At 45.2% G+C, this 16,698-nt stretch overlaps 1 protein-coding gene across 3 annotated transcripts in view; it reads right to left on the bottom strand.

The window, feature by feature from the left end:
- The window catches only part of szt2 (SZT2 subunit of KICSTOR complex), a 300,727-nt gene that overhangs the window by 74,837 nt on the left and 209,192 nt on the right, over positions 1 to 16,698 (bottom strand). For all 3 annotated transcript variants that reach the window (XM_038793974.1, XM_038793973.1, XM_038793972.1), the window contains 5 exons: positions 11,617 to 11,799; positions 9,940 to 10,131; positions 7,922 to 8,103; positions 7,555 to 7,736; positions 3,436 to 3,533 (listed from right to left, as the gene is read on the bottom strand). In XM_038793974.1, coding sequence (XP_038649902.1) covers positions 3,436 to 3,533; positions 7,555 to 7,736; positions 7,922 to 8,103; positions 9,940 to 10,131; positions 11,617 to 11,799 — 837 coding nt within the window. The remainder of the gene's footprint in view (positions 1 to 3,435; positions 3,534 to 7,554; positions 7,737 to 7,921; positions 8,104 to 9,939; positions 10,132 to 11,616; positions 11,800 to 16,698) is intronic.

Below are 16,698 nucleotides of genomic sequence, written 5' to 3'. Positions count from 1 at the left end.
TTGAGGTTGCAATCAGATCAACCATGAGTAGGCTTGAAGGGCTGAGTGGCCTACTCCTGTCAATGCGTATTAAGGACAGCACAGTAGTGGATTGATGATGCAGCTGGTGGAAGCTGCAAGATTAGATTCAAGTCAGGGACGCCGCGATATTTTAAGTTCCAAGACTGTTGTATCAATGTGAGGGAGTGTCAACCAAAGGTAAAATATTTTCTCACAAGAAAATTGGGAAACTTCGGCCAATCCAGCACCCCTTTTAGCAGTTGGATAAAGAGCGCATGAGCAGGTTACCTGCCTCTCACTCCTCGAATGGACACACCAAAAATATCCTTAAAACATGGATGAAGCCATGCAAAGCTCCATAAACTAGATGACATCCTGTGTGCATTAGAAATCTTCAAACAACTCTATCAAAGCTGCATAAGAGCTGCAGGCCACAATATTATTTGATATCAAAGCACTTCTACAAATAACTGTCAACCACAAATGAAATTAAATCAGTAAACCAGCTTTCAAGTTCCTTTTATTAGCGAGTTGTAGTAATGCAAGATTTGTAATTGTCTATAGACTATTATCTAGTCATTATCCATTTGGGCTGTAGTTGGTTGTGCTCATCACCACACCAATAATTATCAACAGCTCCCAAAGCAAACCATCAGAACAAGTCTTATTAGACATACTCTTGATACATTATAGGGTGGTCAGTATAAGGTATCATAGGGTGGTCAGTGTAAGGTAACATAGGGTGGTCCAGCTCAGTTGCTTGTCAGCTGCTTCGTGATGCAGAGCGAGGCCAACATCGTGGGTTTACTGCCCATACTGGCTGAGGGTATTCTCAAACTTCTGCCTCACCCGAGATCCTCAGGTTAAATTGCCACCAGTCAGCTCTAAAGGGACTGTGGTGACTTTACTAATCCTAGTGAGTGTGCAGATACAATAGGAAAGGATTCTATCAAAGCCAACATTAGAGAGCTTCCTAGGTTTCCTCATTTCTTACTCATAATACTTCATTATATGTTGGTGGATTGCATATTTTTGATCTCTCATAGAATTTATAGTACAGAAATGGGCCACTTGGCCCATCAAGTCTGCACCAACCCCACCTAAGTCCACATAGCCATCCCGTCCCCGTAACCCCACCTAGCCTTTTTTATTGGACACTAAGGGCAATTTAGCATGGCCAATCCATGTGGGCAGCAGGGTAGCACAGTGGTTAGCACAGTTGCCTCACAGCTCCAGGATCCCAGGTTCGATTCCTGGCTTGGGTCACTGTTTGTGCGGAGTCTGCATGTTCTCCCCGTGTCTGCATTGGTTTCCTCCGGGTGCTCCGGTTTCCTTCCACAGTCCAAAGTTGTGCAGGGTAGGTGAATTGGCCATGCTAAATTGCCCTTCTTGTCCAAAAAGGTGAGGTGGGGTTACCGGTGCAGGCTCGATAGGCTGAATGGTCTCCTTCTGCACTGTAAATTCTATGATTCTATGATAATTCAACTAAACTGCATGTCTTTGGACTGTGGGAAAAAACAAGACGATCCGGAGGAAACCCACGCAGACTGCACACAGACAGTGACCCAAGCCTGGAATCGAACATGGGACTCTGGAGCTATGAAGCAACAGTGCTATCCACTGTGCTGCTGTGCTGCCCGCAAGTCAGAAGGGACCACCTTGTATGTTACATTTCTCCTTAACGGTACTTGCAACTTAAAAAAAAAACCCTGATTATGGGATGTTCACAGTCAAGCCCACATGTTGACAACTTCCAGTGACACCAAATCACCAACAGTTTTCTCCTTGCAATAACCAGTCTGCCATAGCTATGGGTTCGCTCCCCAAAAAGCATTAGGTGCTTAAACTACAAATGAAACCTCACCACCAGGTAACCAAGATCCAAAAGGAAATTATGGGGATATAGATCTAGGCCGCAGTTCAACAACCTTTGAAAGTTTACTCATGCCTGTTGATTGCAAATTATTTTAGAATTTCACTGAACTTCCTCTACAGATGCTTCCCTCACAAAGACAAGGACAATTTCACCTTTCTCTTGATTAAATAGCAGAACAATAGCATAGTGTTTCAAGGACAGCGGAGATTGGTAAAAAGAAAATCCCCAGAACAAATCTGCAGGTTAGTGGCTAGGTATTATCCAGATCTCCAGACACTGGTGCATGCGAGGGTGAGTGGATTATTCCACAGCTGAGGTTCACTCTGACTAAAGCTGGATGATTAGTGCTGAAGAGAGACTAATGCAATCACTCTGGTCGTAAACATCATTAAGTCGGTTGCACCTGCAGCTTTGCACGGCTTTGCACGGTTGGACGTGAAAAGATTTATATTTAAATTGAAGTAATTGAGGGGGAGATGAATGGATCCTGCCCAATTCAGGCCTACACTTTTACCAACATGCTCTGTTAGTGGACCAAAAGATGGATGAGTACAATAAAGCTGTGCATTCAGGACCCAGTAAATATTAAGTGCCCAGCTAAATGTATCGTGGTCCCAGAAGTATCACAGAGAGATGCCATTGACTTTCATTTCCTCCACTTATACCTAGGTCCCATACCCATTATCACAATAATAAATAAATCAGTTTGGCGTCTCAGCACATGCACCAAGAGTAATGTAGTTCAACTTTAATCTTGCGTTTTTGTAGCAAAAGTGCTTACCAGCCAAAAAAATGTAAGAAATGAGACAGCCAATTTACAAACAGCAAGCTCCCACAAAGAGGAATGAAATAAATGACCAGGCGTTATTTAAGAGATAAATATTCATGAAATCCGGGAATACTCCCCTGTTCTTCTTTGAAACAGTGCCATAGAGTCATATCTATCCACCTGAAGGGAAGGTCTTAATGTTACCTCCATAGAATCCCTACGGTACAGGAGGAGGCCATTCAGCCCCTGAAAGAGCACTCTACCTAAGCCTACTCTCTGCCCTATCCCCGTAATCCCACACATTGATCATGGCCAATCCACCTCATTTGCACATCTTTGGATTTTGGGAGGAAACCGGAGCATCAGAAGAAAACCAACGTAGACACGGGGAGAATATGCAAACTCCACACAGACAGTCAACCAAAGCCGGAATCGAACCCCGGTCCCTGGCGCTGTGAAGCAGCAGTGCTAAGCACTATGAGAGCCTGAAAGACAGCAAAGCACTCCCCGAGTATAGCGGAAAAAGCAACAGCCTAGATTATATGCTCGAGTTCAGGCTTGAACTCATGACCTTTTTAATCAGAGACATGAGTGCTGCCACTGAGCAAGGCTAGCACCTTGGGATTAATGTTTGATTTCACAGGTTAAAATACAAACAGATCTGAAAAGGCAAAATGTATTATTAATTTTTCAGAGTAGCTCAGCAATGGCTATAAAGTTAAAAAAGTGTTTCACATCCAAATGCAGCCACAGCTCAGGATTGCACAAGAAATCCAGCATATGTACTCACCCAGTCTACCCATGAATGCCATCCATTGCTGACACGTGACGTGGAAGAGAGAATGAAGAGATCCCAGGTCTCCTTCCTCCAGCTGGCCAGTCCGTTTCCTGCAGAGAGTTAGCAGGCAACAGCGACAACCTTTATTTCTTATTTATTATAATGTATTCATCTGCATATATCAAAGCTGCATGCACACACTGAAGCACTCCAAGAAAGTAATTTCTAACTTGTCTATGTAAATTAGAACGAGAACAGATATTTAATTTTCACTATAATTGAGGGCTATTAAATACTCTTCTATGATAGAAATAAATACTTTAACTTGATGAAACCTCTTAATCAGTTGCATGAAAATCTCAATTTAGAGAATAAAAGTCAGATAAAAGGAGAGTGTACACAAGAGCGACTATCAAAGAGATTGACTTACTGCACTGAATCTCAACATACTTGGGTATTCTTATAAACAATGACCGTATCACCTATACTTATCAGAAGGAAATCCAGTGAGACACAGCACATTGATTAGTAATTCCCTTGCCTGCTATTAAAACTGCTGAAAAGATAATGTTCATTACATACCATACCATATTGTAGATCAATATGGATAGGCACATCATAGCCAAAATGATATGGCATTTCAAGCATATTCACAAAGAGTAGCAGATGGGCTGCATATTAGACCAAAACCTAAATAAATTGTTTCCTGATCTTCATGAACAGTTTTCATGATTTGTTTAAGGGGTTAAACCTTTGCAGGCCCCAAATATGGCCAACCAGGAGAGCAGGACACACCCAAATGGGAATTCTTATCTACCCAATCTGAGGGAAGATAGGAAGATAGGTAGGATTCATAGAGAGAAAACAAGTGCACTGGGTTGCCAATAGCAAAAACCTTGGGGTACAGGTCTCAAATATAATTTTTATTCCCATTCCTGGCAGCATTTCAAGCTGCAGCAAATCACAGAAACATCGAAAGTAGGAGCAGGAGGAGGCCTATCGGCCCTTCGAGCCTGCTCCACCATTCATCATGATCATGGCCGATTACCCATCTCAATAGCGTAGTCCCACTTCCCCCATATCCTTTAGTTGCCTTCGCCCTATGTGCTATATCTAACTGCTTCTTGAGATCATACAATGTTTTGGCCTCAACTACTTCCTGTGGTAACAAATTCCACAGGCTCATCACTCTCTGCGTGAAGAAATTTCTCCTCATCTCAGACCTAAACGGTCTACTTCGTATCCTCAGACTATGACCCTTGGTTGTGGACACAGCCACCATCGGGAACATCCACCCTGCCTAATCCTGTTAGAATGCTATAGGTTCTATGAGATCCCTCCTCATTCCTCTGAACTCCAGCGAATACAATCCTAATCGATTCAATCTCTCCTCGTACGTCAGTCCCGTCATCCCAGGAATCAGATCTGTATGGTTTCAATTTGTTGATTTATCACTCACTGGCCTGTATCTACACCACTAAATAAACACCAACAATGGCAGTGGCCATAAATAGCCCCCATTGCTTACAGCGCCACACATTCGTGCTTACATCATTTGCCCATTGCTAGCAAATGTGGCAGCGTTAATAATATTAAAAACTGTACAAATCAAAAGTTAAGTCCTATAAATGCCTATAATGATCGAGTTGCTGCCGCTTCCTCCAAGCTATTTCACCAGTACTGAGTTCATGGAAACCATTTTAGTGTGGCACTGTGGCGCGCAGTGATTAGCACTGCTGCCTCTCGACGCTGAGGACCCGGGTTCGATCCCAGCCCCGGGACACTGTCCGTGGGAGTTTGCACATTCTCCACTTGTCTGCATGGGTCTCACCCCCACAACCCAAAAAGATATACAGGGTAGGAGAATGGGCCACACTAAAGTGCCCCTTAATTTGAAAAAAATAATTGGATACTCCAAATTTATTTTCGGAAAAGAAAAAAAAAATGAAACCATTTTAAATAACAAAAATGAAACTGCACTGTGAAGCTTGTTGTCAGAGCGCTGAGTAACAGGATTTCTGCACAAGCCTAATGTACTGAAGTTGCGGTCAGTTTCAGAGGGGAACTGATGACAAACGCTGTCAGTTTGGCATTACCGCCCCTTCTCAACTGCCTGATCCAGCCCACTATTTCTCTTTCGATATCTAATTGGACTCAAATTCACCCGATTTCGTGGTGACAGCCACCCTCCAATCCTGGAACCAACTGCGGCAGCAATTTGGCCTGTACAAAATGTCGGACCAGGCTCCCATCTGCAACAACCATAGGTTCAAACCAGCACTGACCGACGCCACCTTCAAAAGGTGGAGGCAGGACGGGGGGACACTGACAGTCAGGGACCTATACACGGACGACAGGATCGCAACACTGGACGAACTGACAGAGAAATTTCAGCTAGCTGGGGGGAACGAGCTACGGTACCTGCAGCTCAAAAACTTCCTACGAAAGGAGACAAGGACGTACCCACAACCGCCACGACAGACACTATTGGAAGACCTACTGGACGCAAGTATCCTAGAGAAAGGGAACTGTAGTGACATGTATGACCGACTGGTAGATAGGGACGACACCGTACTGGACGCAACAAGAAGGAAATGGGAGGACGACCTGGGGATGGAGATAGGGTGGGGACTCTGGAGCGAAGCACTGCATAGGGTCAACTCCACCTCCACGTGCGCAAGGCTCAGCCTGACGCAACTAAAAGTGGTACATAGAGCCCACTTAACGAGAAACCGTATGAGTAGGTTCTTCCCGGAGGTGGAGGACAAATGTGAGCGGTGCCAGAGAGGCCCGGCCAACCACGCCCACATGTTCTGGTCTTGCCCCAGACTTGTGGAGTACTGGACAGCCTTCTTCGAGGCTATGTCCAAAGTGGTGGGGGTGAGGGTGGAGCCATGCCCGATAGTGGCGGTCTTCGGGGTTTCAGACCAGCCAGATCTATTCCTGGGGAGGAGGGCGGACGCCCTTGCCTTTGCCTCCCTGATTGCCCGCCGTAGAATCCTGTTTGGCTGGCGGTCAGCAGCACCACCCAGAGCTGCAGACTGGCTGTCCGACCTCTCGGAATCTCTCCAAATGGAGAAAATCAAATTCGCCATCCGAGGGTCGGACGACGGCTTCCACAGAACGTGGGAGCCATTCATGCAACTGTTCCGGGACCTGTTTGTGGCCAACGTACATGAGGAAGAATAGTCGGGTGGCCAAGAACCAGGGGAAAATGGACGGGAATCGGGGGAAGGTAGCCGGGGGGGGGGGGGGGTGGGGGGATGGGATACGGGCTCGGTATGGGGGTTTGATGGCAAGCCAAGGCCCAAAACCAAACTATAAATAAATGCCTATAAACATGTGCCTCGGCCATATTGGGGAATGTAAAATATGTATGCTGGCTAAACGGGGCGGCCACAATTATTGTTATGAAGATGCTTACCTGTAAATATTCATGTTAAATTTTTGTGTTTTCCTTTTTTTTTTTCTCTCTCTCTAATAACTTGTAATTTGTCATATATAAAATATGAAAACTCAATAAAAAAACATTTATAAAAAAAATTCACCCGATTTCCTCCTTTGTTGTTGGTTCTGTTTTAATCACGATCCTAAAGTTAAATTAATTAAGGAGATAGGCCACTGGATCTGAAGTTCATACCACACCGGACCAATATCAATTGACATTTCCAGCAATTTGCATCATAGAAGCGTACAAACAGAAGCGTCAGGTACATTCTGAATTCTCCCTCTGTGTACCCGAACAGGCACCAGAATGTGGCAACTAGGGGCTTTTCACAGTAACTTCATTGTAGTATTAACGTAAGCCTACTTGTGACAATAAAGATTATTATAAATTTCATTCACAGAGCTCACTTTGAGTTGTGCTGCTCCAGTAACGTCTGGGCCAATATCTTTCAGAAATTAATACTTACTAAGTGGGTGATTCAAATACATTTAAATGGCGCTGTTGAGTGAAGGGGATAAATGGAAAATGGCCAAGCATTTGGTTGAACTGCCCGAAATAGCCGGCCCACCTAATACAGTTTAATTGTTATCTTTGCAATTGATACCTATTGTACAGGCAAAGTTTTAGTGCCATTCGCTCAACATAGCCAACTAACAGGATGGTCTAAGTGGTGGGGGCTCTACCTTCTTGAAGCAGCCTGCCTGTGCGTTTGTTCTAGTTCCACTGTGGATGTTCGGTCGTGACTTGAAGACTGCTTCAAATGTTCTGTTTTGTGTCTGCGACGAATGCGACTGTCATCGGTTCTTTCCAGAACAATGTCATCTGTAGTCTTCGGGGTGCCAGTGTCGGAGAAGTCAGTCTTACTCTGAAAAATATAAAGATTCCCAGTCACTTTTCACCTCAGGGAAGACCGTCAATCTGGCTCTGTAACACACTGTGGCCTTGCCACCACATTTGTGGTGTGGTGCGAGTGCACACGATTCACTCTGTTGCAGTAACATTTCAATGCTTTGGGTGTAACATTGCAGGCCAATATGTTTCGACACTCACCAGCATATCCCAGAAACTACGTCGGCCTGTCTTGCTTGTTGGAGTGGTGGATTCAGAGTTACTTGAGGTAGAGGTTGAAACAGGTACAATTTGCACAGGTACAGGACTGCTTTTACTTCCAGTCGCACCGGCAGAAAGGATTGTCGTTTCCTTAATCTCTGACCCTGACCTGCTGAACCGACCTGACCATTCAGAAATAAATATATAGGTTAAGAACTGATTGTAATGTGAAAGCCATTTGAAAAGTACATTGGCACTCCACAGGAGATTGAGGGAAGCCCTTGAAGTACAAAAGGCTCTAAAAGAAGACATTGTATCAATTTATCAGAAACAATATTTGCATTCAAAAAGCACCTTTAATGTAAAAATACATCTCACGGTATGTAATCGGGTGCCGAGACATAACCAAAGCACTAAGAGGCATGGCCTAAAGCTTAGTCAAAGGGTATTTTATAGGAGAGGGAAGTGGAGATGAAGGGTTTAGGAAAGGCATTCTAGGGCGTGGGAATAGGTGATGAAAGGAGGGCATGGGTGCACAAGACCAGAGTCAGAAGATCAGATAACTAATTATGGGGTTGCAGGAGGCTATACAGATAGGGACAGGGAAAATTATGAAGCATTTTAAACATAACTCTAAAACTTTGAAATTGGAAGCACTGGTGGATCAGGAACCAATACCGGCCAGCAAGGACCAGATTTTAAGTGCAATGCAGTACGAGCAGCAGTTTTGGATGAGCTGAAATTCAATCTATCCCACTTGATAGTGCAACGCTGCACCTTTTCCAATCAATAAGCATTTCGGCCCCCTGGGCTGGTGCACGTTTAATTCCAGCCCCACTTGACCCGGAGTCACAACACAATTGTGGGCAGCACGGTAACGCAAGTGGATAGCACTGTGGCTTCACAGCGCCAAGGTCCCAGGTTCGATTCCCCGCTGGTCACTGCCTGTGCAGAGTCTGCACGTTCTCCCCGTGTCTGCGTGGGTTTCCTCCGGGTGCTTCGGTTTCCTCCCACAGTCCAAAGACGTGCAGGTTAGGTGGATTGGCCATGCTAAATTGCCCTTAGTGACCAAAAAAAGGTTAGGAGGGGTTATTGGGTTATGGGGAAAGGATGGAAGTGAGGGCTTAAATGGGTCGGTGCAGACTTGATGAGCCGAATGGCCTCCTTCTACACTGTATGCTCTAAGTCTAATTGAAATGAATAAATAATTCTTAAAACACAAGGAGGTTTTGGGCTCTTAGCTTCCCGTCTACAGATTTGTAAATTTAAACACAATTAATTTTATTAATAACAGCAACTATAATTAAATATGCAGAAAATACAACAGATTAACTATTATCTAATTCCTAACCCCCGACTTAAAACTCACCCCACACACAAGACAGACAAATACAGAGAGGAGAAGAGTGGGGTAAAAATAATGAAAGTAAAAAGATAAGAATCTTTCTTTCAGGTGGTTGTTTCTAACACACCTTCCTTCAATTTAGGCTTTCAGTTCAAGATTTTAGTTTCCAGTCTGTAATGGTTTCCATTGTAGATTCATGCAGGCCTCTGCAGTTTCAGAAGTACAGCAGCTTTCCTGAAGAAAACACGAGGGAGAAAGAGAGAGAGACTCGCACAGCTCCTTGCCTCCGAGTGTCCAGGAACCCAACTGCCTTCCCCTCTGCCTCTCCGAAAATCATCCCACTCAGGCAGGACCCAATCACGCCTGTTACTGGGCAGAACACAGCCTTTTGGCCAATTCATTGGCGACCAGCCAACTAATCAAACTGAGTCCCACCGATGTATATTGCAATTTTTGAATTGCTCATTTTCCCTGCTCGACTTAAAGATACATGTCCATTAAGCATCCATGGATCAAAAATGATTACAGCAAAATTAAAGAAATGGGAAATAAAGAAATCAACAGGAAGGGCCCTTATAACTGCTCTGTAAGAATGGCATTGAATACCTAGTTATTCACATAACATTCTTCTGCTATCCTGTATCACATTGATGAGTGAATCTTAAATTCTTACCATTCATGTCACTCTCTGGCGTTAACATGACTGGACAGTACGACTCAACACAGAGTGGGCACTGGAGCATTCGAAATTCCATTACAACATCACAAAGAGCATGACGGAGACCATTCTGAAGTTTGTCAGTAAGTTGCAATAGACTGATGTTTCCCTGTTCCCAGATATCAAAGCGTACAAGTGTGTTTGGGTCTAAGGAGATAAAATAGTGATTAAAGTCTTCAGTTAAGAGGTTCAGCTGTCCAAGCAATCTAGGGATGGTTCGTTCTGTCTAAACTCTGCCATGTGCACCTGTATGTGTTTGTATGCTGTTCAGTGACATCTTTATTAAGTTGCTTACATCTGAATGCTTAAAGAAGGCATGCTGTATCACATTGCTGCTCAGATACCACACTGCGTTCTGTGCATGAGAGACCAGGGAGAAAATTTGACAAGTGCTAACTGTTCGCATGAGTTAAGTCTAGATTTAGTCTCACTGAAGTGGAAACAATCCAAGGCACTAGCAAATCTTGAAAAAATAAAGGGAAAGGACAAAGTCAGTAAACTATGGACCCATTAGACTCACATCAGTGACACCCAAAATAATTAACTGAAAATTAGCACCAAATAAATAAATGGTAGACGGGGTGGTTTCAGAATGTTGCCTGATCAATCTGCTTGACCATCATCATTCTGCAGGTCAGCTCTGAACAAAGATCTAACTGGAGCAGCCACATAAATAATGTAGCTACAAGGCTATATCAAGGGTAGGAAATTTGGCAGCAAATAACACATCTCTTCATGCACATAGCCTTTTGCATTACCTACAACCAAAAATCAGAAGTATGTTGGAATTCTTGCCTAGACTGGCGCAGTACCAAAAACCTTCAAATAGCTTGGCATTATCCAGATCAAAATCCACTTGATTGGCACCCCATCCACTACCTTGAAAATTCACTTTCCATCACCAGCGCACACTGGCTACAGTATGTACAATCAGTGTGTACTGTGTGAAACTCTACAGCAAATCTCCGAGGTTTCTTCAATGGGATCTCCCCAAACCAGTGGCCTCTATCACCTTGAGGAACCAGGGCTGCAGGCACACGAGAAAAACAGCAGCTTCAAGTTCCCCTCCGAATCGCACATCATTCTGACTTAAGACACATAACAGAGCTCCTTCACCAAGACTGGGTCCAAAGATAGGAACACTCTCCCATCAGTACTGTCGGGAGTGCTTTCATCACACAGACTGAAGCACCATCGCAGGCAGCTCACTTTCTAAAAGGCAAGGTGGAGACCAATAAATGCCCATATTGCCAGTGACAACCCCATCTGGTGATAGCATAAATTGATGGCTTTCTTTAAAAAGGAATAAACAACAGAACCATCCAAACTTGGAAGGACAGCGGGGAATTCCCATGAGTTACATCCTATTGCCAAGAGTACTGAGTTACGAAGAAATGTTGGAACAATTTGACTTTTCATATTTTGAGAGGGGGTAATCGAAAGGTGGTATTGAGGCACACATATGGATTACAAAGTGGATTCTTCAATAGCAATACTAATATTAAGAAAGTGTATTTTTGGGCATGTCAATGACACTCACAAGGAAGTATTTAATTTCCATCCCCAGTTATGTTCAGGGCATGAAGAATCAACACAATATTGATATCTATTTGAAAATGCAGAGGTAGTTACCTGATATTTTTCCTTCAGAGCTGCTCTCAGATCTGGAGACACTGGTCAACTTGTTGAAGTCTGCCTCCTGAATGAGATCCATGGAAAAGCTTAGTTTGGAAGGATCAGTTTGTTCTTGCTGTTGCATTGTTGGTATGGGGTTTCCATGCTGATCCACAATGGATAAGGCGATACAGGCAATGCCTGGGGGAAACACAGACCAAATAAAATGATTCTGACCAGAACGTGGCACATGGATAAAGCTCTTAAAGTGATATTAAAGCAAGTGTGTTGCCTGAATTTCTAAACTAGTTCATCAGACCAAAATATCTCTACACTATACCACTGTCACCAAACCTTTACAACTTTCTTTGCTTTTTACTTGACCATTGCTCTTTCTTGACCATTCAAATATACTGTACCAGCTCAACCCAAGTTTTCCAAAGAATCTGGACATGTGAGGTAGTCAAAAATCAGTGCACAAAAACAAATACTGTAAGCTTTGGCACTTGGTACAACTTCAATTTGGAGAATGCTCATTTGCCGTTTAAGTTGTCTCTACTCCAAAGATTGAATTGCACGCGAAACATACACTGAACCCCCAACTGCAGAAATGCATCGCCCCAATTCCACATATTAGCAGTTAAAGAAATATCAATGTGGGTTTACAAAAAAAAAAAATCAGGGTTGCTAAAGAGGGAATATCAGCAAATGCAGGAGGTCAAAACAACCCATATTTAATCATTGAAGAGGATTCTGGGTATGTGGGTTATGGGAGTAGCAATTTGTCATCATGTTAATACCCTCTGTTAACAGCGAGCCATAGGCACACTAAAAATAGTAAGCAAACTGCAAGCCTGATGCATCTTCATGTTTACCTCCAGTGACTGGTGTATGAGGACACCCAGGTCTCTTTGCACATTCCCCCCTCTCAATCTATAACCATTCAGATAATAATCTGCCTTCCTATTTTTGCTACCAAAGTGGATAACCTCACATGTATCCACATTATACTGCATCTGCCATTCATTTGCCCAAGAATTCAACTTGTCCAAATTACACTGAGGCATCTCTGCATCCTCCTCACAGCTCACCCTCCCAGCTAGTTTTGTGTCATCTGCAAATTTGAAGATACACAGCGGGATTCTCCGACCCCCTGCCGGGTCGGAGAATGGCCGGGGGTCGGCGTGAATCCCGCCCCCGCCGTCCTACAAATTTTCCCACCCCCAAAAATCGGCCCGGTGTCAGTCGCACCGCCCGTCTCAGAGAATGGCGGGAACCGGCACGACTCAATGGGCCCCAGGGCTCCCCGAATTCTCAGGCCTGCGATGGGCCGAACTCCCGTCGGCGTAAATTGGAGTAGGCCCCTTACTGACGGGACCTGGTGGCGCGGGCGGCCTCCAGGGTTCTCAGGGAAGCGCGGGGGATCTGGCCCCGGGAGGTGCCCCCACGGTGGCCCGGCATGCGATCGGGGCCCACCAGTCCACATCCCTTTTTAAATAGTGGGGTTAGATTAGCGACCCTCCAATCTGTAGGAACTGCTTCAGAGTCCATAAAACCTTGAAAGATGACCACCAATGCAGCCACTGTTTCTTGGGCCAGGGGTATAGATTATCAGGCCCTGGGTATTTATCGGCCTTCAATATCATCAATTTGCTCGACACCATTTCCCTACTGGTACTGATCACCTTCAGTTCCTCCCACTCACTAAACCCATGTGTTACCCATGATTTCTGTTACGTTATTTGTGCTCTTCTTTGTAAAGACAGAACCAAAGTATAGAATCATAGAATCCCTACAGTGCAGGAGGCGGCCATTTGGCCACCGGGTCTACCGACACTCCAAAAGAGCGCTCTACCTCGTCCCATTCCCTCGCCCTATCCCCATAATCCCACCTAACCTTTGGATACGAAGGGGAAATTTTACCATGGTCAATCCACCTAACCTTCACATCTTTGGACTGAGGGAGGAAACCTGAGCACCAGAGAATGTGCAAACTCCACACAGGCACCCAAGCTTACTCTTGTTCACTGGTTTCCCATTCTTAAGCAATCCCTTTGTCCTGCTTTGCTGAATTCTAAACTGCTCACAACCCTCAGGTCTGCTGTTTTTTTCTGGTTAATTTGAATGCCCCTTCCTAGGAGCTATTGCTGTCTTTAATTTCTTGCCACCTTGCCGTGGTGGAATGGCTTGAACGTTGGTGTGTTAAATGCCTTCCAAGGTCACACATGACGCTAAGGTAAGAGGGGAGGAACCAGACAAAGTGCAATCCAAAACAAGCCCTCAATGGTGAAACAGGCGCAAGATACTTGTATGACATTAATGGCGGCGATGGCGGCTGCAGTAGTTAGAGATGACCAGTCATCGAGGTTCCCTTGCCACTGGAATTGGACCTACCCTCTGTCAAAGACCCGAGGCTGGATTCTCCACCCCGCCGCGTCACTTTTCTGCCTCGATCCGGCGGCGGGATTGTCCGTTACGCCAGCCGGTCAATGGGGTTTCCCATTGTGGGGCAGCCCCACCCACGCAGTCGGGAAACCCCCGGGCGTCGGCAAAACGGAGAATCCCGCCCCATGTGTCTGCTGATATGCAACGGCATATCCACGTTAAAAGATGTCCCATACCAGGAGTCAACCTAGAGGAAACCAATACACACCCACACAGACGAGCCTTGTGTTGATCAGAGAGAGGTGTCAGGGTCAGGACGGTGAGATCTGGAAGTCTTTAGCTTTGGACCGGCACAAAGTGGGTGGAGTACGATTCAGTCAACTCATTCTTGGAACAGAAACAGTCGAGAGTTTCAACAGCCTTCTTCCGGATCCACTCTGTTCACCCCGCATGGGGAAAGGACCATAAAACATGCACTAAAAATAATGTGTTCCATTCCAACCTGGCTGGAAAACCGCATCCAGCAGGCTCATCTACCTGCGGTCTGAAAATCAAAGTTAACTTGAAATGTATGAACCTCCATGATAACGAGCAAAGCAATCAACCAGAACAGAGAACTGCCCTTGTTACCCGTGAATTTAGGAACTTCAACATTGATGTCCCTGCCCTGCAAAAGATTGAAGCGCAGGCGAAGAGCCGAGAACCAACAGACAATGGTCATGAGCGCCTATGCCCCAACCCTTGATGACAATGATGAGCCCGAAGAAGGCTTCTACTCCATCCTGCACACTATTCTTTCCAACATTCCCAAGGAACTTGGGGACTTCAATGCCAGGGTTGGAAAGGACTGCCAACTCTGGAAAGGAATAACAGAAAGGAAGGAGTTAGAACTTGCAACTCCAACAGGACTTTCCTGCTCACCAAATGCACGGAGCACCAGCTTGTCATCAATAACACACTGTTACACCAAAAATACAAGTTCAAGTTTTTGTGGAGACGCCCACGATCAAACTACTTGCACATGATCGACTTTTGCCATTGTCCAATCCAGAGACTAAAAGGATGCGCTCATCACCAAAGTGATGACAGGCGCAGGTGACTGCTGGACAGACAACCGGCTCATCTGCTCCTCTAGTCCATCAAACGCCACTACAAGCAGCGGAAGATGAAGAAACAGTTCAGGAAAATGATCAATGTTGAGCAGCTTCAAGAGCCAAGCATGCTAGTGAACATCCAACAATGTCTTCTCCAAATCTCCAAAGTGTCCAGTCTAATGGAGCGGAGGAAAACTGAAAAGAGTTGAAGACAGCCATCATCTCAAGCGGTGAAGACATAATTAGCGACAAGACCAGGGAACACCAAGACTGGTTCAACAAGAACGACCACACCATCCAAGACCTCATCAACAAGAAGAGGAAAGCTCTGCTCGTCTTGCAAAAAGACATAACCAGCAAGACAGAGGAGAGCTCATCAATTAGCCAAGGCGGAGGTACAAAGAATAACTAGGGAAATCAGGAACCAATGGTGCCCTGTGAAAGCTAAGGAGTTGTAACTCCTCGCTGACCAGCCTGACACCCAGGGTTTCTTCAGTGCTACCAAGACAATATATGGACCCAATATCCAAGGCCCCAAACCGGTGCCGAGTTAGGACGGAACCTTCTTTAGAGGCAGAGAAAATATCAGCCTACTAAGGAGGGAACACAACAAAGAACTGTGATACAATCACAGATGAGGGTGTGTTTGAGGAAATTCCCCAACTCCCTATCAATGATAATCTTGGACTCCCACCAAGCATAGACAAAGTCGAAGCCACCATTAAACATGTGAAGAATGGAAAAAGCTCAGGAATGGACGGGATTCCAGGGGAGATTTTCAAAATTGGAGAAGACGAAAATGCCAGAAGACTGCACACAGTCTTATTTCTTTTCATTTAAAAGGTGGCAGTGGGCGCCATTCTCAATTTAAAAACCGGTAGCGACTGTTGGGCGCTGCTCCCACGATCTGGACCACTGCGGGAATGGCACGACCGATCGCTCCGCAACCCTCCTGACACCTGGCCGTGGATCGTGCCCCACACTTTGAACAACCCTGGTCTATAGGATGGATGGGAACCTTTCAACCTCAACCGGTTGAAATCCAAGAAGAAAGTAACGCTGCTGACATCACCGTCTCCACTCAGAAAAAAATGTCCCAAGTCATGCTTGACTCCTTTGCTGAAGCATGCCAAAGAATCGGTCTCAGCCTCAACCTCAAGAAGACTCAAGTCCTTTACCATCCTGCGCCAAGGCAAGATCTGGAATCTTGCTCCATCAAGATCAATGGAGAAACCTTACCAAATGTGGGACATTTGCCCTGCCTGGGGAGTCACCTCCCATCGAAGGCTGACATAGATTGTGGAGATCCAATGCATCCAATCCACGAGCGCCTCATTCAAAGGCCTAAGGACGTGGGTCTTTGAGGACCAAAACATTCATGCTGAACCGAGATCCTCATCCTACCAACTCTTCTATATGGCTCAGAAACGTACCGATGCCACCTCAAGGCTCTAGAGAGATACCATCAACGCTGTCTGAGACAGATTCTCTCTCTGCATCAGATGGGAGGGCATGCAGACTAACATCAGCATCTTTGAAGGAGCCAAGAGCACCAGCATCGAGGCCATGATCATCTGAAACTAACTCTGCTGGTTCTGCCACGTGCTTAGGATGCCTGAGT

This window comes from Scyliorhinus canicula, chromosome 4 (genome assembly GCF_902713615.1).
Source record: "Scyliorhinus canicula chromosome 4, sScyCan1.1, whole genome shotgun sequence".
NCBI lineage: Eukaryota > Metazoa > Chordata > Chondrichthyes > Carcharhiniformes > Scyliorhinidae > Scyliorhinus > Scyliorhinus canicula.
Note: the sequence above shows the minus strand (reverse complement) of the source record. Positions and strands in the feature narration are given on the sequence as shown.